The sequence below is a fragment of the Protopterus annectens genome, chromosome 9.part0 (genome assembly GCF_019279795.1).
Source record: "Protopterus annectens isolate FY-2018-M chromosome 9.part0, PAN1.0, whole genome shotgun sequence".
Taxonomy (NCBI): domain Eukaryota; kingdom Metazoa; phylum Chordata; order Ceratodontiformes; family Protopteridae; genus Protopterus; species Protopterus annectens.
Genome location: NC_056743.1, coordinates 994,966,941 through 994,981,295, shown reverse-complemented (window position 1 = coordinate 994,981,295; position 14,355 = coordinate 994,966,941). Strand labels below are relative to the sequence as shown.

The 14,355-nt window shown below is 39.9% G+C and overlaps 1 protein-coding gene across 1 annotated transcript in view; it reads left to right on the top strand.

The window, feature by feature from the left end:
• LOC122811730 (transmembrane protein 198-like) overlaps window positions 1-14,355 on the top strand; it is a 241,680-nt gene extending 227,325 nt beyond the window's left edge. Inside the window, exons 4-5 of the mRNA XM_044083773.1 lie at window positions 6,875-7,023; window positions 11,999-14,355. Coding sequence (XP_043939708.1) covers window positions 6,875-7,023; window positions 11,999-12,148 — 299 coding nt within the window. The 3' untranslated portion in view covers window positions 12,149-14,355. The remainder of the gene's footprint in view (window positions 1-6,874; window positions 7,024-11,998) is intronic.

Here is a 14,355-nt window from a genome sequence, read left to right as displayed (position 1 = left end):
AAGCAGAGGGGAAATGAGATGTATGGTCAAATTAACATAAGAGGCAAGCAACTAGAAAGACAGTGGTATTTAAGAACATGACAGTAAGTGGGTAGGTGGGGAAAAAATTCTGCCTGACTCACAAGAGACAGAGCTGTGGTCTCTTTTGAAGTTTTAATATGCAGTTAAAAGCAGAATACAAGTAAAACACAAGGTAAAAAAAACAAATCACAGTATTCAAAATATAAAAAGGCAATAAAGTAATAAAAAATACAACAAATAAAAAGCAAACTAACCTTTCCTTCACAGCAAAGTGTAGCAGAGTCTGGTGAGCTTTTCTAGTAAAGCTCTGAAATGTTTTATTTTACCCCATAAATAGAAGGTTTAGTTCCTAGCTCCACCTCCTCAGTTCACAAATGATTAACCTTAAGTAACCTCTTCTGTCTTATGTATAAGTCCTTAATTGATCAGTTCTAATTTCTGCATGACACACAAGAGACAGAGCTGTGGTCTCTTTTGAAGTTTTAATATGCAGGTAAAAGCAGAATACAAGTAAAACACAAGGTAAAGAAAACAAATCACAGTATTCAAAATATAAAAAGGCAATAAAGTAATAAAAAATACAACAAATAAAAAGCAAACTAACCTTTCCTTCACATCAAAGTGTAACAGAGTCTGGTGAGCTTTTCTAGTAAACATTCACATTAAAGGTAGGAAAAGTTTTGAAATGATTTAGTGTTGTAAGTTTTGAAATTATTTAGTGTGTCTCATTTTTTATATCACAAAAACCTGGCATTTAACAGGGGTGTTACACTTTTTATTTCCACTGTACCTGGGTGCTCAGTATAATTCCAAAGGTTATTACTTACCATTTTCCCTTCCACCTCCCCAATACTCCACCCAATTAGAGGAAAACAGCAGCCGTCCAAATGGTGCCCCAGACCAGCAAAAATCTGGAACCTACTTGAGATTCTTTTTATTGCCAAAGAAAACCAAGAACCGAAGACCAATTTTTGATCTTGGCAATTTGAATCAATTTGTCAAGCACTCAAAGTTCCACATGGTCGCGCTTCAGTCCATTCTGCTGCTGTTGCTCAAGGATCATTGCATGCACTCTATAGATCTCCATGATGTGTATTATCACATCAAAATAGACAGGCACTTCAGGAGATGCCTACTCTTCCACCTAGGAGACAGCCATTACCAGTTCAGGCTCCTGCTCTTTGATATCACCACAGCCCCCAGGATGTTCACTTAGTGCTTGGCAGTAGTTGCAGCTCAGTTGAGACTTCTAGGATTCTGGGTGTTTCCTTATCTCAGCGATTGGCTCCTCTCTATGTCCATCGAGCCTCTACAGCTAAGTCTCCAACTGGGCATCACAGTGAACTATGCCAAGTCTTGGCTCTTCCCCACTCAAGTCCTGGAATTCATTGTTACTCATCTGGATAAGTTGACTGACTTCACAAGCTTAACCAGAGACAAAGTTAAACACTCTACAGAGCCAGGCTTCATACATTCTTTCTCTGCCTTCCCCTCCAGCCAGGCTAGTTTTACAGATTCTTAGATCTCTTTGTAGCTTCCATAGTTCTGGTACCTTTAGCAAGGTTTTACATGAAGGTACTGCAGTGGATACTTTCCAGTACAATGGTCAATAAGACGCCACCCTTTGACGACACCAATTTGAATTACAAATGTTTGCAGGAGAGCACAAAAACACATAGTCTGGTGGATTCATACAGAAGAAGTTTCTAAGGGCCGCCCTTCTGTCCCTTCTACATCCAACGTGAAAGTGACTATGGATGCCTCCCAAATGGGGATAGGGGAGCATTACCTGGGAAGGGCGGTCCAAGGCACGTGGTCTTAGTTGGAAGCCAACCTTCACATCAGTGTCCCAGAAATGAGAGCATTCCTATTAGAGTTGCTGGCATTTCAAGATATTCTCCCTCTAGGGATAGTTGCTATCCAGACAGACAATATGACAGTGGTCTGGTACATTAATAAATGGGGGAACCCAATCCTACCTCTTTTGTTAAGAAGCAATGAGAGTGTGGTAATGGGAGATCTCTACCAACTACTTTCTACTGGCAAAGCATATTCTGGGGAAGTCCAGTCTGCTGCAGACAAACTGAGCAGGTCCATCTTACTTCCTCTTGAGTGGCCTCTCAATCCATTAGTGGCATTTTCGCTAAAGGGGATGACCGTGCTGCGATCTGTTTGGTTCTGACATCAATTCCAAGTGCAGCAGGTTCTTTGTCATGATCCCTTCAGAAGGGGAGTCACCAAGAAACCCTCTAATTCACTATTAGCCCTCTAGTCTCCTGTACTCCTTTCCCCCAATCCTTCTCATTCCCAAATTTCTTCAGAAAGAACTTCAGAAAAGGAGCAGAGTAATCTTCATCCCTGGATTCTGGCCTTGACAAGTGTAGTTTCCCTTCCTTTGGCTTCATCTAGCTCACCCTCCCTGAGTGTTGAATCCTTCTCAGGACCTTATATCTCGCCCATCTGAGTCAACAGAATTTAACCTAATAAGGCCTTCAATGTCTTGGCAATTCAGATCTAATGAAATGTCTTAGTAATGAGAATGTCAACCCCTGCAGAATTATCAGTGCCATAATTATTAATTAAACTTTTAACCGGTCAAAGCACAGCTCTTCATCTAAGTGGGTTTCCTGCAATACAATCGCATTTTCAGTTCAGTTTTCTATGAATCTATTGTTGTTTTACACTTAAAGTATTTTCTCCATTGGTATTCATTCTTAACGTATGCAAATTAATTTATTTTCAAAACGCATCTACATATATATATATATATATATATATATATATATATATATAAATATAAAGTAACTTGACATACCTTGAAGGTCCAATGAGAATTAAACATGCTTTACTAAATAAAAAGGACTCTTTACCTTTACTGAAATGTAAGAAAAAATGAGTGGAAAGTAGAAAAACAAAAGGTAAGTCTGACATCCAGTTTCAATGCAGACTTCAATATCTGGGAGACAGCCTGCATCCAAGGGAGAAGATTAGCTTATATTACTAAAAGCCTGGCTTTGAATTCATTAAAAAAAATATTGGAATGGATTTCCAGATGATTCTGAGTTTAGCAGGGTAGATAAAGTATGTACTTCATGAAGTACCTTGAAATTCCAAGCACTTTGCAAGTTTTGATGACAGACTCTTCAGTGGTGTTTGCATTATTATTTTGATAAGAATGAGAAAAAAAAGAGTTAATTGCGTCCTTATACTGAATGGTGAATTGATTAAAGCTTTAAGTAGGTGCTCAAAGGTGTGAAAACTACAGAAGTTATAAACTGTGTTACAATTTCTGTGAATAAAATTTATCAGAAAGGAAGTCATGCTGTGTTTCATGGTTTCTTCACTGTAGTGGATTATGTGAAATCTGATAAAGTTGTGCAAGTGGATATGTAGATCAAAAAGGAGCCATGGACATGGCCAGCTTGAGTTTTAGCAAGGCCTGTTTGGCACAGAGCTGAACAAAACATTAGTGAATAAATCTGACTTGGAATGGGTCCAACAGTGGTAGTATCAGTAAAAAAATGGATCCTACAGTGGTAGGATCAGTAAAAAAAAATGCAGCAGTCAATAGAACATAGAAGGTTATTTAGTAAATGAAGCTAATTTAGCTGAAGAGATTGATAATCAGTGGAATATCATAACAATGCATTCTGGGAGCAGTCCTTTTTCATTGTCTGTGTTGGTAAAACCACAGTAGCTCTGGAAGGGAAAGCCTGCATTTAGTGTCACAAAACTGCACCGGGGTCTGATGTGCAAGAAGGTACTTAAGAAAGGAGATTAACAAATGTGGAAGAATGGTCTGAAATATCACCACTTAAATTCAGTGCAAAAATGCAAAATAATGCATCTGAGAAGAAGGGGAAAAAAACTAGTGCTGAACTGGAGGGGAAGCAGTAGCAACAACAAACAAGGAACAGGACTTTGGGTAATATGTCTGATTACATGGACTCTGAGAGCAGCACTGATAGTTGGCAGAGTCCTAAGACATAGAGGAAGAGAGACTGTCACTAGATGCCAAGAAGTTACTACCCCTCTCTACTTAATATTCAGCAAGTCCCTGTAGCTGCAGTGATGTGTACATTTGGGAAGACTTAATTTTCATATGGACATAGGAAGCTAGAGGCACTACAGAAGCAGAAAAAGCACCATAAACTAGTAAAAAAAAAAAAAAAGATTATGAATAAGAAAGGAGGCAGAGTGATAGGATATAAACTACATTTTTTCGTAGTAGTCAATATAGTCCATGTGTTTACTGTCTTTCAAAAATGATTTATGAGAAAATAGGATGCAGTTTGTATATACAAAATGAATGGGTCAGAAGGTGATATGATGAATTATTAGCTTGCAAAAAAGGTGGCGGATGACTGAAATAGCCTTCCTGAAGTGGTATTAGGGTCAACAACAGTGACAGAATTCATGAATTCACGAGGAATAAGTAAGGTAAATCTCATGGGGGATGGAAGAAAAAATGGTAAGTTAAGATCTGCAGTTTTTTTCTGTGGGTAAGGAAATGTGTAAACTGTTAGTTATTATAGTTGCTTTTGCCTGGTTTATTCCCCTGTGCAGTTTGTCCCTAGTTAAGGACTAAACTCAGTCACTGACTAGGACATAAGGTGCAGACCATGAGATTAGCCCTAAGATAATATTTGATCTCAGGAAGTATAACATGCATTAGTTTAATGCATTGTAGGACAGATGCATCCATTGTGCCTCTCATAGTATATCAGCTACCTTGTTGCAACTATACACCTCTTATGAAGTAATCGTGCAGTGACATGGGAAGATTTAATGGTCTTATAATATAACTCAGCAGATGTAACTCAGTAGAGCCAACTTAGAGTTTTGGGGACCCCCACAAAATTTTACTTGAGTTGGTGTCCTTAAACAGGGTTAATAAAGTCAGATGTCAACCTAATGGCATTGGTGTTGCCCAGATTTCTATTTATTTAGTTCACTTGGTAGCATGAGTGTCGTACTGACAACTTGGAGGAATACCATCATCAATTGGCCTGCCTTTTGCAGAGGGTGTGAAAGAAGTAATTCTTTATGATAATATTTTCTAAGGATAGTTTATAAGCACTAATCAGGCAGGTCAGTGAGAAGCAGGTGAGTTGCTGACCCAGATCTTCAGGCACATATAAGTATATACTTAAGGGTGCTTGTCTCTGTTGCTGCCCAGTGGCTTTGCCCATAACTATAGGGGATGGTTGCAATTGGTAGGGAAAAAACTGTCCTTGTAGCTTGACATTCCAAGGGAGTCATTTACTCAGCTTTCACCTGTGGAGGGAGCAATTGGGCACTTGTGGGTGATTAGTCAACAGTACCAGAAAACGAGAATGAAAAGGAAAAACATTATTAACATAGTTGGAAACCCACAGATAATTAAACAATTTACAGGCCTTGACAAGATTAACAACACCAGAGGGCCCAACAGGAAAAGTAAAAAAAACGTTGCCTGGAGAAAGTAAACCACTGGAACACAACCAATGAATGTATCCAAACAAAATCAATTCCAAGTAGTCCACAGCAGAGGGCCCATTCATGGATGACGTAGTCAGTGAAGCCACACAGGTATAAAGTATTCAGAAAGCCCTTTGCAAAATTAACAATCAGTGGGACCCCAGCAAAATTAAGAGCCTTTGGGGGGAGGTACAGCAGGACCACTGGAATACAGAAATATGCAGCAGGGCTAAGTTAGTCCAAAGGCCCCCTATCAACATTATCAAAATACAATGGACGGCTGTTTGAATTAAGAAAGACATTGGGACCAGAATAAATCTAGAAACAAATAAGTCAGATGGTCCCATTAACAAGATTTCAGGAAATCAGAGGCTCCAACAGAGCTGCCAAAGCCAACAGTTAGTGCCCCCTGACAGAATTATTGGCGGTAATGACATCAATTAAAATGTACATACTCGTGGGGACCCCACCAGAATTAACAGAAAACATACATTCCTTACAAGGATATCGGAGCCAGACTATGTCATCAGAATTAGTAGGGTCTTTGGCAGAATTATGGGGGGTCAGAAGACGAAGGATACAGGGATAGTTAGGGGCATCATAATGTATTTATTTAATTAACTTATTCATTAGCATTTGTTTTCTGGGATTTTCCCTCTGGTTATATAAGTTGCCCCTTTTCAACAGAGACCTGGGGAGAAAAGCTCCAAGTGTAATACATGTAAAGAAGGTTCAAAAAAGGAGAGCAGAAATAATTACCATGACTTTAAGCAACTTAGTAGAATAAAATCAAATAGAAAACATAGTAAAATATAAACAGAGTTTTAGAAAAGTCAACAGGTGATATCAATAGATAATTTTTTTGTAAGTCATGAATAAAATCTAATACACTAGTATAGTAATGGTTTAAAACAATGAAAGTGGAATGAAAGAAAAGAGAAATTCATTAGCATGAAACCCACGTCTTAACTCCATCCTTCACATAGATCTTTACCTGTGCTCTTGCTGCCTGAATTCATTTTTTAGTAGCATACATTTGAATTTCAAGAGAAGTAGCGGCACTAACCACTGGGGATTCTTCATCCAGTGATGTCCATTGTTAACCTTCTGAATTATTAGCTGCAGTGCATTCTGCAGACATTTGTTCTTTTGTCAGTCTTCCTACAAGGTATTAAAACAGGTGTAGTTGAAAAGCGCTTTCAGTAGGGGCCCCCATGACCACAAAATTTGCAGGTGCGTAACACTAATTATGCAGAAAATTCCATGCAAGATAACTGATTAGAACATCATGGAGAGCTGTCTTATGCTACTGATTTTGACCACTTTTTGAAAGTGCTTCTTTACTTCTATGGTAAACTGCAGCTAATTTGCTTATATTCCCTCTTTTTTTCAGTGATACTTAGCCGGAGGCAGAAGAGATTACAGCTGATGCGAATTCGCCAAAAAGAAGCCAAGAGAAGACACAGTGTGCAACAGCAGGAGGGGACATACAGACGGAAGCCCACTCCAGTGAAACGTTACACAGGAGATGTGTTAGCACCAGTGAGTTAACCTAAGAGTATGCCTAACTGCTAGCTTACTTGTACTGCACCAGTGTCACGCTTGCATTCCTACACGCAGTATGTTTGACCAGGTTTAGCAGTGTCCTACCTCTAGCTTTTTGTGGTTGCATGAGTGTCCGGTTTCACCTGCATACACATTGAAAGTCATAATCACTGCATCTTTGCAAACAGATAAAAGAATGGGAGACACTTTTGAGCGCGATACAGATGTAGTCTGAGAAAATCAACATATGGCCTAATTTACTATGGTCAGCCTTTCAGTTTGTGTCTGTTAATTGGTGTTATGCATCAAGTGTTCCCTGGGCCTAGAAGACCCCTGGCTCAGAAGGAGCATCCTGCGTAACAAATGAAGCAGTGATCCCTTCTGAGATACAATATTTAACATTTAGAAATGTGCTCTAAAGGAATGTGTTTTGTATGAAGTAGTCCAAGAGATGGTAGTAAATAAATAATCAAATGTTTTTGGTTGCACTGAATCACTGTAGATAAGTGAACTGATCCTGGTGTAGAGTTAGGAATTCTCACAAATGGAAGCGCAGCCTTCAGCGCCCTGCTACATAACCAACAACACTGTCCTCTCCAGAAAAATGTAATGACTGCTTTCCTTGCAGCATTCCTTTATTTGATTGTGGTCTGTATTGCACACCCATTACTAGGGGAGGCAGACTGGGATTGCAGTGAGTACAACACTGCTGTGTGCAGTCCTGGTATGTAATTAAAGTGACAACAGTGGATGGGAAGTCACAAAATTACCCCCTGGTTTGATTTCTGTGCCCCTAATGGACAGGGGACAGCATGTGAATGCTTGATGTGTATAAGTCTATTTTGTGACTCATAAAATTATTTGGGGTATTGACACGTCAGTAGTATTTTTATAAATTGGGGTAAGCTTGGCTAGGCTTAAAATGGCTCTTGGACTGATAGTTTAGTAACTACCTGTGTGTCTATGATAGATTACTGTCATTTTCATATTCCTGAAACAAGGCATTTAGAATAGTTTGCAGTATAAGAAATGGTTTGCTGTACTTTTGGGATAGTAGTAGCACTGCTGTTGTGCAAGTTGACAACCGTGGCTCACTAATGAAATGGTAAGCATGGGATTAAGGAGGTTTACTTCATTCCAGAACCACATTTAGTTTAAAACAGATGTCATCCCCTTTGAGGAAGGAGAACAGTCTTATAATGGTATAATGTTGCATTCGTTCTGTGATACTAGCAGCAGCATCTTTATCCTTCATTTAAAAGTGGATAATACTTTTGTTATTGAAGAAATATGTTTCCTATGTCCTTCCAGAGCATTATCCTATACTGTCTGCTAAACGTTAAACACACTTTAAGCTGTAAAACAAGAAAGAAGCAAAGCCATAGCCGATCTAAAGAGGTGCTTTTTCTTAAAATAGACTGGCACAAGAACTGTACTTCTTCAGAAAGTGCACTTTAAAACAACACTTACTTTTAAACAGCACTGGCTAAGGGATAGAGTCCCAATTAATGTATTGCAGCTAGCTCTCAGAAAGTAAGCTATATACAAGGTCACGTTCAGACACAATCGTTAAAAGCTTTTGATATAACATTTAAGTGCATTGTCAAGAATTAACTTCTCTGAGGATAAATACCTTTACTGGCAGTCTTTGCTAAACATGCAGTAAAATAATATTTTCAGTCCACATTTCAGTTTTCTCTTCCCAGGTAACAAGTGCCTGTGGAAAATATGGCCTAGACCGCAGAATCCTTTATAAACTCATTCTATGAACACCTTCAGGAATGCATAGATCATGCAATCCCAAACAAAACCAAGACCCAATCCTCCAAAGGCAGGCGTCCTGTCTGGTGGACCCCAGCCATAAACAAACTATACAATAGAAGGAGGAAGCTCCTACATGATAGAGCAAAATCCCAAAAAGGGAAGACATCTCTGATCAGTATTGGCAAAAAACTACGGGCACTCATAAAATCTTCTAAGGCCAGCTTCGAGAGAAAAATTGCACAGGATACTAAGGATAATCACAAGGCTTTCTTTGGTTATGTTAGAAACCTGGGTGGGAATTCCCAGATATGCTCAGAATTTGTCCAAAATGACAAAAAATACACCAAACCCACAGACATTGCCAACATCCTAGCTGACAGGTTCAGCGCAAACGTCTCTCCCCCTTCCCCACCAAAAGGGCAGATATCTATCCCAGCAGAGTGCTGCCCCCTTGACATCTCAGATGCTCAGGTAAGAGCCGCCCTCTCCAAAGCAAAAAGCACAGCATCAATGGGACCAGACGGTGTCCAGGGCTGCGTCCTACATGAACTCCAAGAAGAACTAAACCCAAACATAAAACTACTGTTCAATCTCAGCCTTACTACAGGATATGTACCCAAAGAGTGGCGTACAGCAACAGTGGTCCCTCTCCACAAAGGTGGTGCCTCAACGGATCCTGGAAACTATCGCCCCATAAGCCTGACTAGCTTGCTCTGCAAAGCTATGGAAAGGATCATCATGGACCTCATAAATAAAGATATTGGGGACCTGCAGACACTGGATCCTACCCAGTTCGGCTTTAAGGGCAGATCCTGCCTCTTAAACCTGGTCGATTTCTTTGAAACATTCACCAAGGCCATTGACGAGGGGAAGGTGGTCCACACAGCCTACCTGGACCTCGCAAAAGCCTTCGATACAATACCCCACTTGGGCATTATAGATAAGCTCACCAGCTTAAACATAAACTCCTATGTCACTAGATGGGTTGCAAACTGGCTCAAGGACAGAACCCACATGGTTAGAATTGCTGGAGCCATGTCAGACTCCAAACCAGTTACAAGTGGTGTCCCACAAGGCTCAGTCCTGGGACCTTTCTTGTTCGGTATATATTTCTCAGAGTTACAGGCCAACACGGAAGGACTGTGGCTGACCAAGTTCGCAGATGACTGCAAATTTGGTGCCATAATCGACTCTCCAGCCGACACAAGCATCCTACAAAAGGGCCTCATAGAAACAGACAACTGGTGCCAGAGCCATGGCCTCAAGCTAAATGCCAAAAAGTGTATAGTCATCCCCTTCGGCAAAAACAAAGTGCCCACAAATTACCACATAGATGGTAATCCATTAAGTACGGAAGAAGTAATTAGGGACCTAAGTTGATAGCAATCTCTCATTCGACAACCACGTGGCCAAAGTGGTTAGAAAATCATTTTATATAGCCCACCTAATCATGAAGGAATTCACATCTAGATCAGGGGAGGTCATCGTGCCTCTTTACTCATCCCTCATCAGACCCATTATTGAGTACAATGCCCCTTTTGGGATGTACCTTACCAGACACCTGCAGCTACTGGAAAGAACCCAAAAGTACCTCACCAAGAGGATCAAAGGGCTCAAACAGATGCCATATGCTGCCCGGTTAAAGAAACTCCAGCTCTACTCAGTGGCATACCGCCTGCTCAGAGGCGGTCTGTACCTGACATATAAAGCCATGTCCAACCCGGAATTAATGGACATGTGGCACCTCAGAAAATCAAAATCCCATCGAGCTACGCACTCGAGAGACTTGAACCTCAACACTGAAATAAATAGGACATGCTGGAGGGACAGATTCATAACCCAGAGGCTCCCTTCACTCTGGAATAAAATCCCAGTCCAGGTTAGGCAGAGTCCCTCATTGACTTTCTTCAACAGGAATCTTGATGAGTGGATGGGAGATCGTAGATTTACTCCGGGTATCACTTCTGTGTCACTGTTAGACAGAGGCACAGTATACTAACCTCGAAAAAGGGCATAGCAAAATTCATTTTAAAATGGGTGGCGAAAGCCAAACACACTCTGGCTAGGCTTGTAAATGCCCTAGGGCAGATAGCCTAGTATGAACCTATGAACCTAAGTGATTGCTATACCTCCTGGATACCCTAATCATTTTTGACATATGTTGGTCTCTGGAGAGTAGCCAAGTCTAGTTTTATTGCTGGCTTAGAGGATGAGGTTTCAGTTTCTTGGCCTGGGATCCTGGGAACAAGATCCCATTCTTGAGGGCTTTGCCTTATTAATGGGCCTTTATCCATATCAGGGAGGCTCGGCAACACAATCTTTTGCCACATCCTGTCTGTACTACAGTGTCTTATGTTTGCTGCATGTCTTCTGGCTCTTGAAGAATTTCTGAGGACATTGGAATATTTCTGTAAATATTGGAAGCTTGTCTGGCCTGTTTTGTATAAATGGAATCAAGTACATCTAAACATAACACCTTTGTGTTTGAACAATGTATGAATGCAGAGTTTCAGTTAACCACAGTACAATGGCTTCTTGATGCCTATAGTTTTTTGCATGTTGGGTTTACTAAAAGTTTTTTGAAAGACCTTTGGTGCTAACAAGATCCCAAATTGACACATATTGGAATCATTATTGTCTGGAGGGGGATATTAAATATTCATAGTTTCAAGCTTCATCAGAAACTTCCACAACAGTCTTAGGGCATTGTTGTTCCTTCATAATAACGTTATTAAAGAGCAACTGCTATTTTCGTAGGCAAAGTTTTCCTGTTTTTTGTGTATCTTGCCTACTAGATTCCATGTTAGGAAAGGTACCAATTATCTGTAGGGGAGGAAGTAAGCTAGGCCACGTCCATGCTCAGGTTGGTGTGCAGGAATGAGGGTCCTTCTGAGAGAGCTGTGGGCAAAAATGCAATCCCTTCTAAGAGATCAAGGAACCATCTAGTTGCAAAAGATGGAAAGAATATCTGTTGTAATGCAAAGCAGTTTTGTACATGTGCTGTAATAAAAAGTGGTTATGTATTTGTAGATTACTTTTATTTACAGACACTACTGGATTGAAAAGAGTTTGTCTTTAGTCAGAAACTGCTGCTGTGTCAGTGTATGTGCAACACCACATTAGAGCCCATTAAGTAATCTCAGTACTATAAAGCATTCAGTTTAATTGTCTTTCTTTCTTTTTTTACCTCTGTTCTGCTTTCTTCTAGAGTTATTTGCAGAGCCTCCGTGACCGTCAGATGGGTACTGGAACATCGGTGAGCAGCTTGAGTACCAACATACACACCATTGTGGACTTGGATTATGATACTGGCTCCACAGTTCCACTGACTGCTACCACACCAGTTGTCCGTATCTAATAAATGCAAGCAGCACAGACCTGCCAAAAAATGAGAAACACCTAGAGAGAGAGAAAAACAGTGGGAGGATTCCTGATGGTGTGTTTTTTGGAAACAGTGGCTTACTGTATGGTATTCAAACATTACTGGCAGTTTAACTGGACATGGCTTGCATTCACGCCTGCTACTTTACAGAGAGACAATATCACAACAAAATGTCAGAATGGTGGTTCCTTGGCCACTGAGACTTTTGAGCATCTGTTATGTAGTAGTGACTCCAGATCCACTGTTTGTTTACTCTCTAGGTGTTCTTTGAAAAGATGAACATTATTATCTGTCTGTCTGTCTCCTCCTTAACCACTTCAAGGAAATAAACTTTATTATTGCTTTTTACCCCATTTGGGGTAGAGTCAAGAATGCTATGGCAACAGTTCAAGAAACATGGGAAAGAAGCCATTTAATGCTGTCACCTGGGCAACGGGTGATCTAGTTTACAACATGGAGTCTGTGCATTCAGCCTAAAACTGGGCATTTTAATTTTCTGCAGCACTGACAAAACTACAAGTTATTTATTATGAACAGCATTTGTTTTAGAAGTAAAAAAAGAAAAAAAAAACACTAAAGCAAGTCAAGAGTCTGTTGTTTTATCATTTTTACCGGTGGCCAATGTCCTAGCCACAGCAAATAACCATATTGATTTAGACCTTAGGCCTTAGCAGAGAAACCTGTCTTAAAATGATTTGGTATAGCTTGAGTGCACTTGTACAATTTATATGGTCCTTTCTGTCCATACTGACTCAAGACGGCTATTTGTTCCATACATTGTTTGAGAGAATAAGTGCCATACGTTTGGATGTTTTTGTAAATACAAACAAACAACAGTAAAGTGAATGGGTGGGTTGGGGGTTAAGCATGTACCCCACATGTGAGACTTAAGTAGAATATTCAGTGCTTCAGACTAGTTAAGAACCTCAGGCTATGCAGAATGCATTTCTTCTCTGCTAATTTGAACAAATGTTGCCGTAAGTGTCCTTAATCCTATTTCAGGAGAAATTACTTAAACTGATGCTGAAGCCCCTGCTGGCACAGTGGGCTGATGAACAGGGTTGGGGGCATGGTACTTTTTTGTGTTTAAATTGCTTTCAGCATTATTAAATTTACTGTCAGTGTTGCAGTGATATTCTGGAGCTGATGACTGTTACTGGCCCTCCTGTTTGTCTTTATCCATCATTTTCCAAAGCAGACCTAGTAAGGGTTGCTTTTGGAGTGTTATAAAATTGATTTAATGCTTTTAAGGTCATTTGTCAGTTCAGATGCTGAATTTGGTACATACATGAGTACATGGGGAAATGCATTTGTTTTATTAGTACACACTACTTTGTCTCGGTGCTAGATTATGTGACATATGTGACTTTTTTCATCTTTTTAATTAACCCATTTAGATGGACTTTCATATGTCATTGCAAAGGGTTCTGCATTTCCTGTTGATATTGTACGAACCTCCTCCTGACCCCTGTTTTTTGGGGGGAAGGGTCTTATTTATATGAACGTATAACCCTTTTTTTTTTCAGAAGTGACCCCCCCCCCATTTTGCTGTTTTTCACAACAAAATCTGAATACATTTAAAATGACTCGGGGGGGGGGGGGGGGTAAAAAGAATGTGAAGAAAAAAATATACATTTTGCTTTCCTCCTTGGCCACTGAAATTAGAGTGGCCACACACACACACACACACATACACACACACACACACACACACACACACACACACACACACACACACACACACACACACACACACATGCTATTGCACTGGCCAAATATCCAAGCCTCTGTTATCTTCAGTGAACAAAGATTTATGTTTTGAAACACTGCTCCCTTTCACCAAGAAAATCAAAGATAAATGCTTCATCCAAAACTCTGAATAGGTTTTAACTTTGAAGGTTGTCCTTTCCTGTAGGTAATTTTTATGGCTGGATGTTTTAACTAGACAGTGTATTGTATCTATGGAATTTCTCTTGTACTAACAGCACTTAAGATGTAGATTGTAATTTTATAATGTAACAATAAAACATCTGGTCTTGTTATTTTGTATGTAATAATTTCTTCCCTCCAGCCTTCCCTAGATTGCCTATGAATTGTACACTGCTCCCAATGTTTTGTAACAGTTTGTGACAAATGTTTACTTTTAAAACTGCAACTTGTAATAAAAGAACCTGTTCCCCTTA